The sequence below is a fragment of the Coenobita brevimanus genome, chromosome 70, assembly GCF_032717465.1.
Source record: "Coenobita brevimanus isolate Jiangsu-jjx chromosome 70, ASM3271746v2, whole genome shotgun sequence".
NCBI classification, from domain to species: Eukaryota; Metazoa; Arthropoda; class Malacostraca; order Decapoda; family Coenobitidae; genus Coenobita; species Coenobita brevimanus.
This window is the reverse complement of record NC_137023.1, coordinates 45,338,831-45,358,038: the sequence shown is the minus strand read 5'-3', so window position 1 is coordinate 45,358,038 and position 19,208 is coordinate 45,338,831. Positions and strand designations below refer to the sequence as shown.

Sequence of the window (19,208 nt, the reverse complement as noted above, 5' to 3'; positions counted from 1 at the left end):
GATTTCCACTATTTAATCACTACTTTTATTATATCAGTATAGTTTGGGGTAATATACTGTACTGAGATCACTGGCATTCTAGTGAGTGTTAATTTATATTTTGTTTTGTCTCTTTGGCAACCTGAATGTGATCGGTTCAGTATATATACTACCTTAGGTTCTGTGTGCCAGTCTGATCCGTGTCAGTGCGATTTCCTGTTGTGCCACCTGTCTATGGGTCATATTCTTGGTGGCACAGGGGGCTTCATAACCCCTACTCCTTAGCGATTTATACTACAAAGATATTATCGTTTTGTATATTATAAATGCAAGTAACGAGGCTATCAAAGCAATATGAATGATATACAAAAATGTTGAAGTGTAATATGCAGAAAAAAAAAAATGAAGAAGCACTACGAAACCTCCTACGCCACTAGAAGATCACTCTCAGGATTGGCTGTGGCTGGTATTTGTCGTCTCACAGGCAAGTTATACAGTATATCGGCATTTAGTTTGAAAGGTTCATGTTTGTTTTTTCGTACTGCAAGATGACTGTACGAGGACTTTAACTATGATAAATATTCATACTACTTTCTATTTGCATTTTTTTAAGTTAGCTACTACATTGTTTCTGTCTGATTACCTAAAATGACAGCTACCCAAGTTGGTCCTCTCCTTTTGAGCTTACAAGTCAATGTTCTGTAAATACTGTATGTGGTATGGGGGCACCCAGCATCCGCTCACTCTTTCTGGTGCTACCCTCAGTGACTACATTAATTGATAAATGTTTACTGTGGACCAGGAAAACATTTACTTCGTTGACTGGTATTCATATATGTAACAGGACACCTGGTGGTTTAGGAGGTTAAGGCGTTGCAACTGAATGTGGCGCGTAAAGATGTAAATCCAAGGAATGGTTAAGTATTACTGCTTACATAGTGCCATCATGGGAAAGACAGGTCACCCTCTCCTAGTTCTGGCCCCCAACGCTCCTTATGTGTCAATAAAGGATTGGGTGTTAGATAGATAGATATTATACAGACTACTTTATTCTAATCAATCTTATCAGCTAGATTTTGTTGAAAAATAATAGGTACAAGTTTTGTGGTCCATAACTTTGGGTTAGATACAGCTTTTATTATTCCTCTACGACAAAGGCAATCAACCAAGCCCAGTAATATGTCTGATATAATCTAAAACAAACAAAAGCATTAAAACGTCACCTTATTTAAGAAGCCAGTGTGTGTGCCAGTAACTGCAACCATACCCCTTTGACACTAATATGATTTTTTCTATTAACCTCATTCATTGCGAAAATGTATTTTATTCGTACATCTCAAAGCTATTTCATTCAAGCAGATTTTTAAACAGTTAAATTATGTCTTCATACTGAAAGTGGTGAGGTATAAGGCAGCAAAGGAGAGCTCACGAGGAAGTTGTGGTGGTGGTGTGATTGAGATGGTGGTAGAAGGCGACAGGTGGGTCCTCCTTGCTCTCTTTGGGGTCGTACCTGATTAGCACTGTTGCATCAGGGGGCTTCAGTGATCTGTCATCAAAGAGGGGGAGGAGGAATATGTTAGCTGTCCAAATCTCTCTCTTCCTGTAATATACTGTACGTACACCTTTTCATTCATTCCCTTTACTCCATTCCCTCTTACTTCCTTACTTCTGTGGCTTTCGTTGCAAATTTCACCCATGGCTTTATATCATTAGTCACTTTTAGGCCTCTTAAGTGATTTTGCTTTTGTTTTTTCTTTTTTCTTTTCTTTTCTTTTTTTTTAACACCCGCCCTCGCCCGCTTTCTCTCCCTATTCCTCGCATCCGCCCTACCGTACCTTGATTTCTCCCAGTCCACATCTTCACTCACCTCTCCCCATCCCAACACTCATCCCTGCATTACTCACCCACATAAGTATTATTCAGTCAGTTTGTTTCTTCCGCAACTCTCTCTCTCTCTCTCTCTGCTTATCTGTATTTATCCATCTATCTATTTATGTCTTCCTGTCTATCTATCTATCTTTATCTGCCTATCCATCTATCTATCTATCTATCTGTCTATCTATCTGTTCTCTGTCTCTATCCATCTATCTCACTGTACTCACGAGAAGGGTGATGCAGGCCATGCCACCATTAGGAGAGGCGTGCCCTTCCACCTAAGTCGCCACAGCAGCTTATGATGACCTCGCACGTCCAGGTTCCACAGACCCAGGCACTGCGGGAGATGTGGTAATTGTTGTAGTTGTGGTGAATGGTGGATGTGATAGTTGTGGTGGGTGTGGTAGTCGTGGTGGGTGCGGTAGTCATGGTGGGTGCGGTAGGTGTGAAGGATGTAGAATGTAGCTGTGGACTATAATGGTAGCTGTGGTGGGTGTGGTAGTTGTGGAGGATGTGGTAGTCATGGTGGACATCGTAGCTGTGGGGGATGTAACTGAGCATGTAGTAGTTGTGGTAGCTGTGGAGGATGTAGCTGTGGTGGGAGTGGTAATTGTGGTGCATGCGGTAGTTGTGGTAGGGGGGTAACGTACAGAAACGCAAGTTAGGGACAAAACTTTATCCCTGACTACAGCCTCGCTAATCAAGTCCTCTGAAGATGAGCGTTGGTGAAACTGATCAAGAATTCAAAAATTTGTTCCTACTGAATGTTTCTCTACGTTATGCTCCTCGTTCAGGCTAGCATCTAAACACATAGGGTCGTATTGTGCTGCCTTGGAGACTTCCTAACACTTCATCATTATTCATTTATTCTGCGCTTGACACTTGACACTCCAACGTGCTCATTTATGTCCCTGATGCAAACCGTGTCCATATTAGTTATATAAATGGCACAGACCTACGAGAGACTTATGGTGTATATGCAAAATAAATCTTTAAGGAAGAGATACTACGAAGTCTCCCATGCCACTTCGAGTACGAGTATAAGAACATAAGAAGAACATAAGAAGAGAGGATAACTGCAGTAGGCCGGTTGGCCCATGCTAGGCAGCTCCTAGAAGAGTAACTGAACTACTAGAATGAGATAAGGACAGCAAAGAAGAAGGCTCTCCCCCGCCCTCCAAACCCTCCAGCCGAAGCCGGCAGGAAAAAGTCAGAAAGAACACCACGCCGTATAGAAAAACTGGCGTGGACATTTTACAGGAAAGTGTGAAAGGAGAATAGAGACTATTCAGAGGACTTGATTAGCGAGGCTGTAGTCAGGGATAAAGTTTTGTCCCTAACTTGCGTTTCTGTACGTTACCCCTTCGTTGAGTGCGATAGAAATTAAAGACTGAGTGCGATAGAAATTAAAGACTGAGTGGAAAATGTAACTCAGGGATGTATGGGTAAAGAGTCATGTACTGTATGAAGACTGTTGTTGCTACTCACGGACATAACCCCCATATAGGTGTAGTCGTCACTTGCGTCGTTCATCTTGATCCACAGCACGTAGGTGGTAGTCTGAAGGAAGAGAATTAAAGTTTAAAAGAGATAATAATTCCTTAAGGTGTCACATGCACCAAATGGGATGTGTCTGGATACTTTGTGCATGTACGAACTTGGTGCATGTGACTATACTCCTTTTACTCTAATGTGGCCTAAAATTGCTATTTCTTTGTCTTGAATGTTGAGCTGTAACAATAGTTTAGCACTAGAACATGATGCTAGTCACAAAGGGATGCTGTGAAGAGGATATAGAGTCATAGCAGTCTTTTTCTTTTTTCAACTTTTTTGTAACGATGAGTTTAAACTGGGGATGTACCGAGTTCTGGGGTAGCAGAGTGCGTGAACAGGGGTCCGTGTTACTTCCGTTCAGGTGCGTCCCCCCGGTAATCAGCTCTCTCAGGTAGGCGTCGTAGCGGGCAGGGACTAGTCTGCCGGTAAGAGGAGAACATTTAATGTCTTTAATTTTATGACGTACTCTTTGCTTTGTTTTTGCTATCACCGGACGATTTTCCTCAGCTTATAAGAGATTTCTCGAACGGGGGAGGTCAGATAAATCCTCTGTTAACCCCATTACTACAAGAGGTCCACCTTTAGTTGAATCAAATCGTCCATTCCAAAACCCTGCACTCCAAAAATTATTTAGTAACAGGTACTGCCATTCCTCACCCCTACGGAACAGTTACTCCTTAAGACCCGGGAAACACCTACTAGAACGTGTAATATACAGGTGCCCGTCCGTCAGGCATGTACAAGGTGGTCGCTACCTACGTACATTCATATACACAACCACACATATAACATGGGGGTTCGGTCGCTCCTTCATTAATTTTCTATGTTCGGGCTTCAGTTTATGGTGATGGTTAAGTAAGCAAAGGCCTTTTGAAACATTTACTGGGGATTTAACTTAGCTTCTAGTGTTTGTTGAATGTTATTAACTATTATTTCAGACCTGCTGTAATTAAAAAACAGGAGGTGATTGTGAAGCTTATCCTTATTCTCATTAGTATCTTCAGCATGAGGACGTATTTTTGTTTTATTCCTGCTACCGCCCAACAATTTGACGTAGCTTTGAAGGGACTTTTCATCGTGACAGAATTTAATACAAATTTCGTAAGCGCTCAAATCCCATTCAAACGCACTCAAATTCTACCCAGTCACCCAAACTGCACCCAAAATCACTGCTCTTTCACTACTCACCCCATAATCGCTGAACGTCACACAAATTCTACCCATCAAATTCCGCTACAAATAGTCGAAATTACATCCCAGATCATTGATATTATACCCTGTCACTCAAGACCATGCGGACACCCAAATTCCACTCAGATTACTCAATTTTCACCCTTTGACCGTATTTCCTACTGCCTATGACCTCCAGTCTCAAACGTAGTGTGTGCAGGCTTCTCCAAATGAACGAATCTTAAATTTGGCACTCTGTAATGTTGTTTTTGTTTTTTCTTGAAGGGTACAACTTGCGGACTCCTGGCCTTTGGTTCCTTCTTCCTTGCATTAAAAAAAATAAAATAAAAAAAAATTAAATGGATCCAAAGTCACTCAGATTTCACTTGGTCACCCAAAATCATCTACAAACTCGCTCTTAGGTTCCTCCGCCCACCCACCTGTCCAGCACGGAGAGGGTGGTGTGTGAGTGGGTGTTGAAGGAGGCGCGGGCGTAGTAGCGGGCATGGAAATGGGCGGTGAGGTGAGCACCGGTGCTTCCGAAGTGGTAGGTGCGGGACACTTCGGGAACCAGACATTCTCGCCCTCGCTGGATTTCTGGGAGACGCAGCCACATGTCCCAGTCTGCGTGCTGGGGATTGGGGAGAGAGAGTGGGGAATAGCTTAATGAGGGGGGGAGGGGAGAATGAATTTGACCCCGTAGAGCTAGTTTATTGGACACCCCTTCCTCATCCTGTGAGGAGGCAGCGTCAGTAGATGATGACTACATGGGTGGCCAATAAAGGAGGAGTTATCTCATTGAGATTCCTCCCAGCTAGTTGTAAGAGTAACTTGGGCTAGAATTTACATGTTACTATAGTACACATAATTACAAAGATTATAAAATAAAAAGGACATATTGGCATAAGTGTTTGTGACAAATGGTAATGTGTATATATGGCCTACTTAATATATATATTTACACAATACATACAGCATATAGTGATGCTTCATAGGTATATAAATTTAAATTATGATTAGCGACAGACATTAAATTACAAAGTATTGCAATGACTATATATGTTACATGAGAGACAGTATGTCTAGATTAGTATACATGGTGGAGTGTGACAGATATATTGACAAAAGGTAATGCGTATATATAGGCCTACGTAATATATATATACTTACAATATATACAGCATATATTGATGCTGCATTGGTATATACATTTAAATTACAAGCAGCGATAGATATCCAATACAAAAAATAGTAGCACTGACTATATAATTATATTACATGGGAAATAGTATATCTAGTTCAGTATACATGATGGAGCATACCTAGTGACAGACATATAGGAAAGCTTTATTTACGAGTTGAATTTATGAAGGAGAGAGATGGGAGCAGCGAGGGATTAATAGGGGGAAGAGGAAGGATTATTATAGCAGCACGAGGAGGTAATGGGGCGACGGTGTGAGATTTAACAAGTAGGTGAGAAGCCCAGTGGCACCAGAGGGAAAGGGGGGAGCGGCAGGACAGTAATTGTGGGATTTGGAACAAAGGTGTGGAAAGAGAGAGAGAGAGAGAGAGAGAGAGAGAGAATAGGAAGGATTAGCAGCAGCATGAGGAGATTTTAACAAGTAGGTGAGAAGCCCAGTGGCACCAGAGGGAAAGGGGGGAGCGGCAGGACAGTAATTGTGGGATTTAGAACAAAGGTGTGGAGAGAGAGAGAGAGAGAGAGAGAGAGAGAGAGAGAGAGAGAGAGAGAGAGAGAGAGAGAGAGAATAGGAAGGATTAGCGGCGGCATGAGGAGATTTTAACAAATAGGTGAGAAGTCCTATGGCACCAGAGGGAAAGGAGGGAGCGGCAGGGCAGTAATTATGGGATTTAGAACAAAGGCGTGGAGAGAGAGAGAGAGAGAGAGAGACTGGGTAGGAGAGAAAGAGGGAGAAAGGAAGGATTAGCAGCAGCATGAGGAGATTTTAACAATTAGGTGAGACGTCCTATGGCACCAGAGGGAAAGGAGGGAGCGGCAGGGCAGTAATTATGGGATTTAGAACAAAGGCGTGGAGAAAGAGAGAGAGAGAGAGAGAGAGAGAGAGTAGGGGAGAGAAAGGATGGAAATGAGTGAGGTGCAGTAAGCAATTATGAGATTTAGAGGAGGAACCCACTGACAGGCTAAAAGATAACGACAAACACAGGTGTGGAGACTTGAAACGGAGGGAGAGTTAGCTGGACAGATAGTTAGACATAGATAGGTGGATAAATAGCGAGAGAGAGAGAGAAAAAAAAAATTATATTCCTCTTAGTATCTACAGTTACATTGGTGGAGCAAATCCTTTATGTTTTACAAGTATTTTAGATACAATATCGTTTTCCAACATATATTTTGCCTGTAGTTCAAGTGACAATAGTTGTGGGTTTCTGTATTCTAGCAAGTGTTCACACTCGAGAACATAATGGTGAAGTGTGTGTTTGTTTGGCTGATGACACACTCGACACTGTCTGGCCTCATCCTCCACCTGCCAACCAAGCTGCCAGGGATAGTCATAGCCTAGTCTGATCCTGGCATGCACAGAGTCAACCCGTCTACTCGTAATCTTTTTACCATACGTGTATGTCGTGGTTAAAGCAACCTTATTATAATAGTGTATAGATCTGCTGGTATTTTGTTGTATGGTTCTCATGTTAATGACCTCCTCTGTTTGTATAGCTTTTATCTGGGATTTTATTTGTCTAATGGAGAGTCCTAAATCATAATCGTGGGAAGCTAGCCTGGATGCTTCCTTGGCAAGTACATCAGCTCGGTCATTGCCTGGAATACCTACATGTGAGGGAATCCAGACAAACCTCACCCTGATGTTGTCCTCCCTAAGTGTGGCCACTATATTCTGTGTCCTGTTGGCAAGTTCGGACCAGGAAGGGTGCACACTGGACAGTGCTTGCAATGCAGCCATACTATCAGAGAAAATCACAGCGTCATTCCTCCTTGTACTGACTTGCTGCAATCCCACCTCAAGTGCAACTAGTTCTGCCTGAGTGGAAGAGGCCCAGTCATGTAGTTTAACTAAAGTCTCACTCTCATGGCAAAACCTACCCCCCCTCATTACAGTAACCGCTGCCCCGGCTTGTCCAGTTACAGTGTCAAGTGAGCCATCACAGTATATCTGGTCAGTATCAAGAGTAGTGAGCTCGTCAATGAGTCTCATGAAGTCAGCCTTGAGTTCAAAGGGGGATGAGTCAGATTTCCTGGCGGGTAGCTTTGTTATAATCATGTCGAGAGGTCTCACTTGCCAGGGTGGGAGTGGATGCGGACAGTGATGTTCATTGCGTACTTCCTCCAGTAACTGATAAATGTGTAGGCAGTTGGTGGTGATCTGAGGCCAATGCCTTCCCGAGTGGTTGCCATGGTGAAGCATGTTCTGTAAACTAACTTTTGGCCCTGTGTGTCTAATATCCCTCAGCACCCTAACACCCACAACGGTATTCATCTCTTTAATTCTATCAGATATGGATGGAAGGCCTAATTCATGTGTGAGATTGGCTACTTTGACATTGGGAGGACATCCAAAAATGATCCTGGCTGCTTTGTTCTGAATAACTTCAAGTTTTTTTATTTTGGCATGTGGCAGACAAGCAAGTGCAGGTGCATGGTAATCAATGACAGATCTAACGTAAGCAATATACATTGTCCTCAAAATGGGTATTGATGCTCCCATACCTTTCCATGACATAACTCGGAGTGGCCTAAGTCTGGTTAAGCATGTAGTCATGACATGGTTAAATTCCGCATTTTTCCCTTTAGTGCTACCAACATAAACACCGAGGTATTTATAGTAATCTACCCTGTCCAGTGGATCGCCATGCAACAGCAGAGGCTTGTGTCTCTCACGTCCTTTTGTGATGGATTTTGTTTTCTCTGTTGAGATCACAAGGCCCAGTTCATCACATACCTCAGCGATGAGATTGAGAGAATTTTGCATACCCTTGTGACTGTTAGCCTGGATTAAGATGTCATCTGCGTAGCTGAGGCACGTGACTCCCTTGGGAAGCTTAGTACTCACAATGACATTCATTAAGATATTGAACAATGTAGGGCTGATTACTCCACCCTGTGGCGTACCCATTTCAAGCTCACAGATATCAGATTTTTTCCCCTGATAAGTTACATAAGCTGTGCGCTGAGTTAAATAATTCCTAATCCATCCCAACAGCTTTCCTTTAATGCCCATTTTTACTAGCTCATGCAAGATAACACTTCTATTGGCTCTATCAAAGGCCCCTTTTAAGTCGAGGAAAACTGAGAATTTTGCCTTAGAGTTGGTGAGGTATGATACTATGCAGGTTGTAGTACTTCTGCCCTTGATAAACCCATTTAGGTTAGGATGTAAGACATGACCTATTTTATGAATCAGGCGATTCAGTATTACTCTTTCAAGTGTCTTACTATAACAAGACGTTAAGGATATTGGTCTCTTAGAGTCACCATCTCCAGCTTTAGGGATAGGAATTATCATGGCACCTTTCCACTGGGCAGGCAAATGACTTTCACGATAGCTTAGATTAAACATGTGTAAGAGAGGATTACCCTTAACTTTTTCTAACGCTTGTAGGATAGGATACGTCACACCATCTTCTCCAGGGGCGCTAGACTTACTGTGTTTCAATGCTCTTGTTAATTCGTAAGGTGTGATATCTATGCATGTGTCGTCTTGATGAGTTATTGCCTGTGTTACTTGATTGTGATAGTGTTCAAGCTTTGGACTTAATTTATGCTGTATTCGCAGTGGCAGGTTACTAAACTTAGAGGCTGAGGCCCAGTCTTCCATTAAAGACTGTGCATACTCTCTTGGTCGTGGATGTGCAACACTCTGGGTCCGAGTCCCTCTGGCAATATTAATGTGCTTCCATATTACTGCAGATGAAGTATCTCTGTGAATATTGCCAACGAACTCTAGCCAGTACCTCTCTCTTGCATTCTTCCTTGCTTCCCTAGCTTTCTCAGCACACCACTTTAAGTTGGTTAAATTATCATGAGATCTGTTCTCCCTCCAGCACTGCCTGGCTGCACGTAACAAGCTTTCCGTGAGCTGAACATGTCTGTCATGTTTGTACCATTGACGCCATGGATCTCTTCCTCTCACTTGAGTAGTCTTACCCTTTTTATGCTTCCTTAAAGTGGTGTGATTTAGCTGTCGCAATACATTTTCCGTGGCTTTTGTAAAATCTGTAACAAAGGAATCCAGAGACTCAAACCCAGTGTAGCGGTCACACCATTTCCCCATTTCCTCTAAAAACATCTCTTTCTTATGGGCAGGAAGAGTTAACCTTTTTCTAGAGCCCCCAACTGTCCTTTTTTTAACATCTAATGTAGTTAATAACGCGAAATGATCGGAACATAAATCAACTTGCTGAACTGAGCAAGTTCTGTCAGGTTCGTTAAAAAGACAAACATAATCAAGCCTGCCACCTAGAAAGTGAGTAGGTTCTGCCTGTCCTACCAATCTTACATTACTACATGAGTTTAAATATTGATACCAGCGTTGTCCATTTGTACTTGATCGACCTCCTGATGATGAGAGATCCCTGTGGTGTGCATTAATGTCCCCCACCAACAGTGTTTGTTCTTCATATAAGAAATCAGGAAAATCATGAGGATCTAAGCTATTTTTCGGTACGTAAATATTTACCACATTAAGTTCATACTGGTCTAAATAGATTTTCAGAGTTATATTTTCAGAATCCCTTCCAAAGGATGGAGTTAACCTTGTGACGGGTATTGACTTTTTAATGTAAGTTATTAGTCCTCTGGCATTGTTATCCGTGCAGTTATGTATGAAAGGGACGTAATTCCCAAACCTGGGTTTGAATGAGTGGTTAACCCTGGTCTCCTGCAGGCATACAATATCCACATCATGTAGTAATGCAAAATACTGTACATCAATAAAGCGTTGTTGGATACCATTGATATTCCAGCACAGTATCTTAAGTCCCTGAACACTTGCTTCTGACCTACTGATCATTACATACAGTTTGTGATATTGAAGGAGATGGGTCGTCCTGATACTGTCCTAGTATTTTCTGAATGTTAAATGCATGCTCCCTAGTTTTCACAATTTCTGCCAAGAGATTCTGTCCCTCCCTTTCTGATGCCTGGTCAAGAGCACGGTTAATTAATTTAGCAGTAATACTTTTGGGGTATATAGGTCTACCTAGTACGTTCTTCCTTTCTAATTTCTCTGCACGTGTGCTATCCCCATGAGCACTGACACCCTCCATCACAAGCCTATCCTCTACTACTGTAAGATCAGACGAGGGATGACAGTTATTACAAACTAACCTTCCTGCGTTATGGTTAGACAGCATGAGTGTCACCTGTTGAACCATATCGCACAGCTGTACCTGAAGCTCCATTTGTCTTTTCTGTTGTTCTTCCAGTATAGACATAACCCTGGCCAAGTTTACCTGTACACTGTTAACCACGGCAACAATGGTTGGTTCGGCGGGTTCTGTAGTGGTGGCATGATTCCTGACCCGTTGATGCTGCAATTGATGGCTCCGGTGTCTCTCTCCACTCCAGGCATCTTCATCAGCACCTCGCGGAGACCCCTTGGCCCAGGCTGAACTTGGTGATACTGGTGGGGAAGTGTGTTGCTGCCCCACCAACTGAGATGGCGGGGAGAGGCTGTTCCCATCATCAGAGGGATGGCCAGCCTGAGCATTCGTAGATGAAGGAGCCATGACCTCTGCCGTCTCATAATCAGCCTCCCGGAGGGTGGAAGAGGAGGCAGGGGGCCCAGCGTCTTGGATGTGAGGAGTGTAGGTAGAGTTACCAACACTCGCTCCACGCTCTCCCGAGAGAAGAGAAGTTGGGAGAGCAATTTGCTTTGCGGCGGGTCGTGAACGTGGCTCAACTGACGATCGTACAGGGCAAATCACAGACTGAGCGTTGTGCATTCCTCCACAGTTAACGCATTTAGGTGGAATGTGCTCCCCAGCTGCTATCCTTCTGCCACACTTTGACGATTCGTGGTAGCCAGCACAGAATCTGCATCGGCACCGGCCGGCACATCTTCCTGCCTTATGGCCCCACCTGCTACACTTGAGGCAGAAGGCTGGTGGCTCATTGTAAATAGTTATGGGGTTAGGTGGCAGTACTGGTATGAACTTAAGTCTCTCTGGTACTTCACCCTTCCACAAAGCTATGACTTGTTCCCGTTCCTCACCTCGAATTTCATGTCTCCTTGCCCATAACACATTCGCATGTTGCTTCACTGGATCCAGTTCTGCACCTATAGGGTACCTCTTGATGAGAATTTTTGTGCACCTCTCTGCTGAATTTGGCCGCTGTAGTTTGATACCCTTATAGCCATCTTCAGTGAGTAACTTGATGGTAGATTCTCCAACAGCTCGAACAAACGGTCTGTTTTTCCCTTTGATATATGTAATTTGGAGTTCTGGGTGATCTACTGAGAGAGAGTACACCCAGTTAAAGAAGTCCTTTTCCTGCAGCGACCCATCCCTTGGGAAATAGAGGGGTAAACTTTCCTCAGTAGGTGTATTTTGTTCCATACTCAGACGTCTTTCTTTCCTTTTTTGCGACTTACTCTTCACTGTCTGGAATCCGCCGTCTTCTCTGTCAGTTTCCTGGGTTAATTGATGGTCTACCTCATTACTCCCGTGACCATTCCCTTCTTCTGGTTCTCCATTTTCACTGGTATTGTCCATTATATTGTCCATGTCAGTGTTCTGTACACGCTGGCTATCCATTTGCCACGAGGGCATAGTATAACAGGCCTTGCCACGTCAATGAGAGGGTGGTAGGTCAGGCCGTGACCTCTGACCTCTCTCTACGGCTTCCCGCGCGCGACTGGGGAGGGGAGAGGGAGAGAGAGCAAGATGAAAGGAACTGGTAGGGCGTGGACTGAGAGTAGGAACAGGAGACGTTGTCGTGTTGAACTGGATTTAGTTCGTTGGTTCTCACCCTTTCTCGGGTCGTGCCCCCCCTTAGCCTTGGTTCGCCTTTTCCTTTGCTTGCTGCCATCATCTGACTGAAAGCTTATTCCAGAACTGTTATTTTTGTTGCAGGTTCAATTGGACGTTAACCCAGTGGTATATGAGAACAAACTGCATTAGCCCTTTTTCAGCATTTCACTATCCCCATTTCAAGGGATAGGGGGGATTTTGAGGGACATGTATACTTTGGCTGGGGTTTGCTCTTTTTTGCAGTATATGACTTACTGGTATCTCAAAAATTCTCTCGAAACGAAAAAAAAAAAAAAATTGAAACCAGGCGACAGACATGAAGGAAAGAAACCAACTTAGTATGCGGGACCTTAGAGGGCTAAAACAAACAGAATATGAATACTTAGTATGATTCATAGTTCATCGTGACACACACACACACACACACACACACACACACACACACACACACACACACACACACACACACATTTGTTCAAACCACTCAGTAATTATTTTTTCCTCACGCCCCCTTGGAAATTGCTCTCTCTCTCTCTCTCTCTCTCTCTCTCTCTCTCTCTCTCTCTCTCTCCAAGAGGGGCACGCCCCTAGGCTGAGAACCACTGTATAGATTGTTTATCTTGAACTAGCCCTGATTTTCGCTTTTCCACAGCGTGTTTCACGTAGCTCAGTGGCAGATCCTGTCCATAGCACTACTTAGGGACTAGCACTACTTTCTTGTTTTAATTTGTTTCAGGATGGAGAGAGCAATCTTAAACCAAGTTAAAGTGAAAAAAGCCTAACTCTGGAAGCTCACACTCTGGTTGTAGTGATTTGTTATATTTGCTTTCAGATTTCAGTTTCTCAAAAATTGTTCCATATTGTCTGTAGATACGAAGTGTTCAATGAGAATCAGTTACCGTACCTTAGGCTACCACATTCTGTAAGCTGTAAGAAAATCCTCCTCCCCCTCCCCCGCCTGTGGCAGATGCATTATGAACGAATTTAGACACTTCAAAATTCGATTATTAATTGTTTTCTGACTTTACTGAGGAAAATTATTATAACTGTGCTAAACATTTCCATTTTCAAATATGCCTGAATGTAAATCATATGACAATGAAGACCTCTTAATAACATCTCCAATGAATCTGATTCAGTTACGCAAGGTTTATAATGATTTACGTGAAACTAATCTCATGCAGCGCTCAAGCATTTGTAAGTCAGACACTCGCCAAACTCTCAGATGAGAGGTATAGCTGTTGCCGTGCAAATAAAGCTATTTTAAAAGAAACTTTTTTTTTTTTTTATTCTGAGAACTGCCGAAACCAATGCCATGTACGGATTTACTGTACCGTATTTCAAAATTTTAAAAAACTGTCCGCGCGGCACTCCACAACAGGGATGTTCTACGTACGATAATTATCGTATTTGTACTATAATTTGGGGTGCTTGTACGATGTACGATATCACATTCAAAATATACGATAATTTTTGTCTATCCCAGCTTCCCTAGATATTTTTTTATATATTCCCGCCAAAGGTTCATTGTGCCCACACCCCAGTAACCCACGCTTCCCCTAAGTCACTCATGAAATTCCTTTCCCCTCCCAGTCCCATGGGAGGTCAGGGCCAAGCCCGGCCGACCCCATAAATGTCAAGGACTTAGAAGTTCAAACTTTACTTGGTGCTTGGTAGTGCCACTACCAAGTTTTCAGCAAAGTAAATTTAACAAAAACAAGAATAAGGAATAGACTGGCAAGAACAGTAAATGCGAGCCTCCTAGCATCAAAGAATCAGGCATGTCTTGTTCAGCATTTAAACCAACAAATGAAATGCAAACAGAATGAACAATCAGACTTTGTATTCAGAGGAGTGTGAAGAAAGTGAAGCAGGCCTATGTATCCCATCGGACTCGGAATGAAAATGCAATAAATGAAAATGTTGACGCTAATATTTTTAAGAACAATCATTTTTTCTGCATAACTAAGTTCAATAAGTAATTTCATTGTACCATAAAATACCTATGAATTAAAAATGAACAATTTATTCATTATGAAGAGAGAACCTGTATTTTTTTACACAGGAAAAATCATCAGAGAAATTGGTGTAGTGGTATGCTGCCTGGCTCTCACCTGAGAGTCCCGGGTTCGATTCCCGGCATATTGGTAATTTCTCTGATAATTTATTCATTGTTTTAACTGAAAATTTACCTGTACGATAATTCTAGGTTAAGATACGATAATTTTCATGCTACGGTACGATATACTGGGTCGCTGGGCAGAACATCCCTGCTCCACAATCTCATTCTCAGACTCAGTGTCGCCGGATAAGCCAGAAGGGTAGGGTACGTCGAACGTCGTTCTCTCAGTTTTACTTGTCTAGTTTTGCGCCAGATCTTTCTGGTGCTGTATTGCTGGCTGTGCTTGCATTTCGTGCTATAGCTACTCCCACGGCAATATTCTGCGCCCCAAATGGTACTTAAGTGTTAACTGTGCTAGAAGAGGAAATTTCGTGAGGGTAAGTTCAAAATTTGTAATCTGTACACAAAATTGCTTTTGAATCAGCCTACACTCACGAATTAATGTCAGACAAATTGGTGGCTTCCTTAGGATTATGTAATATACTGACTACCTGGTAATTTAAGCGTTTTTTGTAGGTAAATATTTAGATAACCTGCAACTTTGAGAACGAAAGAGTACTATACAGCCAAGTAGATTATATGTAGCCTAGCCTATTCTGATTGTAATGAATGTAAATTAGCATGTAACTAACTCCATCACTCCAGTGACTTCTTCCTATGCTTGCAGTTGTTTGAAGACTTCAGGAATACCTCATAACAACGAAGTGTTCTCAGAGATTGTTTCCAACTCTTGGAGTTAAAAGTTTCCTGAGGCTAAAGAAAAGCAATAGGAAGAATTAAAAAATAAATAAATAAAGGGGTCTTGAAATTTAGAAATGACGTGCAACTTTTGAACTAACCCCGGAAGCAATACATCAGTTGCCTTGGCTGCAAACTAATCGCCTCCACATCTCCCTATCCTCGTATATATCTTCTCCGGTCATATTAAATCCACTCCGTACCTCCACCTCATCGTTGGGTCTCCCACTCCCCTCTACTCCGCCACCTCGCATACCCGTCTCGTCAGTGTCTCATTCTCCATCCTCCCCACATATCCATACCATCTTACTTTACCCCAAGGGAGTGAAGGAGCTAATTTGCGATGAAAGTGTCATAGAACGTGTGAGCAAGTGGAGAAATATAAGCAAAAAGAACTTCAGTATATGGTCGGGACCATCATCCTCTTCATGTATTGCCACCTAATTCTTCCTTAACCTTTATTATTCTTTTTCAGTGCTTGCCCTCCTCTCTTCCTGTTTCTTCCATCTTTCCTCTCTTCTTATTGCTCCTCTTTCCTTCTTAGGCGGGTTTACATTTAGTAACAAGCCTAAAGGTTTCCTGTAAGCCAGGAGACCATGTACAACGCTGGTTAGTAACCATATAACCAACTTCATATACGTGCTCCCTTCCTGTCAGTGGGTTGGTAGAGGATTAGTACCCCTCCTCGTAAAACAACTAATTCAAACAGCCACTTCTTACAGGATTATGGCGTCTGGCCGTAGACAGATAAACTTCAGTATACCTGAATTCCAGCTGTGGTGTCTGCTAAATATTTACCAAGCATTTCACCTGAATTAGTTGGAGAAGTGAGGTTTTAGGAAGGGAAGAGGTTGTGTAGATCAGATATTCATTCTTAAATCTTCAGTGGAAAAGTTTCAAGAGAAGGGAAAGAAGTTGTATGCAGCCTACTTGGATTTGGATTAAGCATAGGACAGGGTGGATATCCATGGTTTGTGGAAAGTATTAAGAACATATGGAGGAGATGGGAAGTTGCTGAATGCTGTGATGAGTATGTATGAGGGTGCTAAGGCTTCAGTGACTGTGGATAGTGAACTGAGTGAATTTTTGTTTGAAGGTTGGATTGATACAGTGATTGTCATGTTTCCATGATTGTTCAATCTGTATATGGATGGGGTTATAAAAGTGATACAAGGTAGGTTAGTGGATGCTGGAGCGGCCCTAGTGAGAGAGGGCAGTGTTTGGAAACTCCCTGCACTTTTGTTTATAGATGATACTGTGTTGTTAACAGAAAACGAAGGGGAGGCTTGGTGGATGAGTTTGGGGGAGTGTGTAAGAAACGGAATCTAAAGGTGAATGTAGGAAAGAGTAAAGTTACGGTCTTCGAGAGAAGTAAAGTCAGTGAAGTAAAGTGAGGCTGGATGAGGAGGAAATGGAAAATGTGAGTGCGTTTAAGTCCTTGGGTAATGTGATGAGTAAGGGTGGAAGTTTAGAGGGTGAAGTGCTTGAAAGGATACAACAAAGAAGAAAGGTTGCTGGTTCCTTGAAAGCAGTGATAAGAAACAGGGAAGTGAGCATGGAAGTGAAAAAGTTACTACATGACAGTATTGTGATACCAACTCTAACGTATGGATATGAAGCTTGGACCTTGTTGGAGGGACAGAAGTCAAGTTTGAGAGCAGTGGAAATGAGTTATTTGAGAGGAGCATGTGGAGTCACATGGAGAGACAGACTGACAAGTGAGGAAATGAAGGAACATTGTGATGTGGATGTGATGGGAAGCGTTAGGAGAAACACACTGAGGTGGTTTGGCCATGTGGAGAGGATGGAGAGTGAGAGACTGATGAGGAGAGTATGTGAGTGAAGTGAAAGGGGTGAGAGGGAGGGGGAGGCCAAGGATTAGATGGAGGGATGGAGTGGAGAGGTATATGAAAGAGGGGGTGTGTAAGCTGGGAGCAGGACAGTGAAATGGCGAGGGACGGCGACATGGAGGCGATTTGTTTATGGCCACCCCTTACAGGATTAAGGCGTGTGGCAATAGATAGATACTGTAGATAGACATTTCACCTGACGCTTTCAGGCACATCCACATCAGTACCACAACACTCTTTTACTTCATCTGTCTTTATGCAGCTCCACATGCCGCTCTCGTTTAACTAATTTCCACTGACCTCACTCCTGTGACCTCCCAGCAGGGTCCAACCAATACACATTCTGACAGGCAGACAGACAGGTTTAAGTAGTGTCTCCCATTTTCTTCACATGGCCACCAGAACACTTTATGGAAATGAGGGGAATCTATTGTTGTGAAGGTTTGAAGCATTCATTGGCACCTTCAGTACAATGACGTCCTTAACAGTAGAATCTCGTAAATCGCGCAATTCTTAATACCGGTAGCGTTTTCATAATATGTGGCAACATCATGCAACGTTTGCAAAATCAGTAAATCGCGGAAATTACACGACATTCGCAGATGCAGCCTGAAAAGTAGTGCTTTTCCGATGCCAAGTGATTACATGCCACCATTACATCAAGTCCGTGCGTCTAGCCGTGCCATTTGTAGTCAAGAATGGCAGTTACTGAACCAATCACAGTCGAGCATAGCACTTACAAGCCAATCACAGCACTTCCTCCCACGCCAAGCATGAAGGACGCGCGCTCTTGACGCTCCAGCGCCTGGCACACTGGATTGTCTCTCCTCTGTTGGCATGTGGTTCAGGTGTGGTTTATATTTTTTTGTTTTTTCCCCTCCCCTGTGCTTCCTCCGCTTGCCCAGTGTTACTGTTATGCACTGTTGCCTGACCCGAGCCAGGTTCAGGCACGGTGCGGGCCTTGGGTTCTTTATTCTCGACCGGGCCAGAGTATGCAGACAAGGAGGAGAAACCCAAACACCAACTGAACAAAGACACACGTATATTGAATATGGAATGTAACACACAGATCAGTGTAGTGATATACACTGTGGTCCGTGGTCAGACCTAACCAATACAATGCCTTAACCGCTGTCTAGGATTACAGTACACACTTACATAAAATGATTTCACAATACAATACACATACGACAGTTCCAATACACTGAATATGGCTCACTACAGTAGAGTGTACACAGAGGGGGGGAAACAACAAAGCCCCTAGGAGCAGTCTCTCTCGATATGCACATACGCGCGACAGGGGCGGGAATATACTCTTATTCCATATAACACATCGCGTGATATGGACAAGACCTTATATCATCTATAACACATCCACGTGATATACAGGCTATCTTATATTACATTCGCGCGACATGGGACGGGTGGATATAACACTTAGTACCTACTCTCGTGACAGACGGGAAGGGATATTTCACAGGGTCCTCGCGGAACACAGACTCATGGAGTATTACCCTTGACGCACTCGTTCTACATAGACGGGATATCTTTATGGGGTGCATTGTGTATCACACTCTGGGGACAAAGGCACAACACTGATATAGCTGTGGGGTCAACTGTGTACTGCATGGGGGGAGTGCACACGTGAGTTGGCCGGGGCCTAGCGCCTTGATATCACTATTGCTTTAGTGTGAGTTCTTTACTCTGTTCATAGTATACTGGGGGGAAGGGGGGGTGTAGCACTGGGGATACTGGGAGGGGTTTACTTGGCACAAAGTCGTATTTTATCACACAGAGGGAGCACTGACGAGAAATACGACAATAGTCTAGGGTTCTTTTACTTGCAGGAAAAGTGATCGGAGGTATTAGGACGTGATGGGGACCCACTAGGCTGGCAGCCACAGGTGGCCGCCAGGCGTCAGGGGGGCGGGCTGTCAGGAGTGCGCTTCTGG

At 43.3% G+C, this 19,208-nt stretch overlaps 1 protein-coding gene across 1 annotated transcript in view; it reads right to left on the bottom strand.

The window, feature by feature from the left end:
- Nucleotides 1-1,404: 1,404 nt before the first annotated feature.
- Nucleotides 1,405-19,208, bottom strand: part of LOC145406440 (protein O-linked-mannose beta-1,2-N-acetylglucosaminyltransferase 1-like) — a 57,332-nt gene continuing 39,528 nt past the window's right edge. Inside the window, exons 12-16 of the mRNA XM_080277596.1 lie at nucleotides 5,019-5,209; nucleotides 3,716-3,827; nucleotides 3,343-3,414; nucleotides 2,082-2,191; nucleotides 1,405-1,525 (exon numbers count right to left, since the gene is read on the bottom strand). Coding sequence (XP_080133722.1) covers nucleotides 1,405-1,525; nucleotides 2,082-2,191; nucleotides 3,343-3,414; nucleotides 3,716-3,827; nucleotides 5,019-5,209 — 606 coding nt within the window. The remainder of the gene's footprint in view (nucleotides 1,526-2,081; nucleotides 2,192-3,342; nucleotides 3,415-3,715; nucleotides 3,828-5,018; nucleotides 5,210-19,208) is intronic.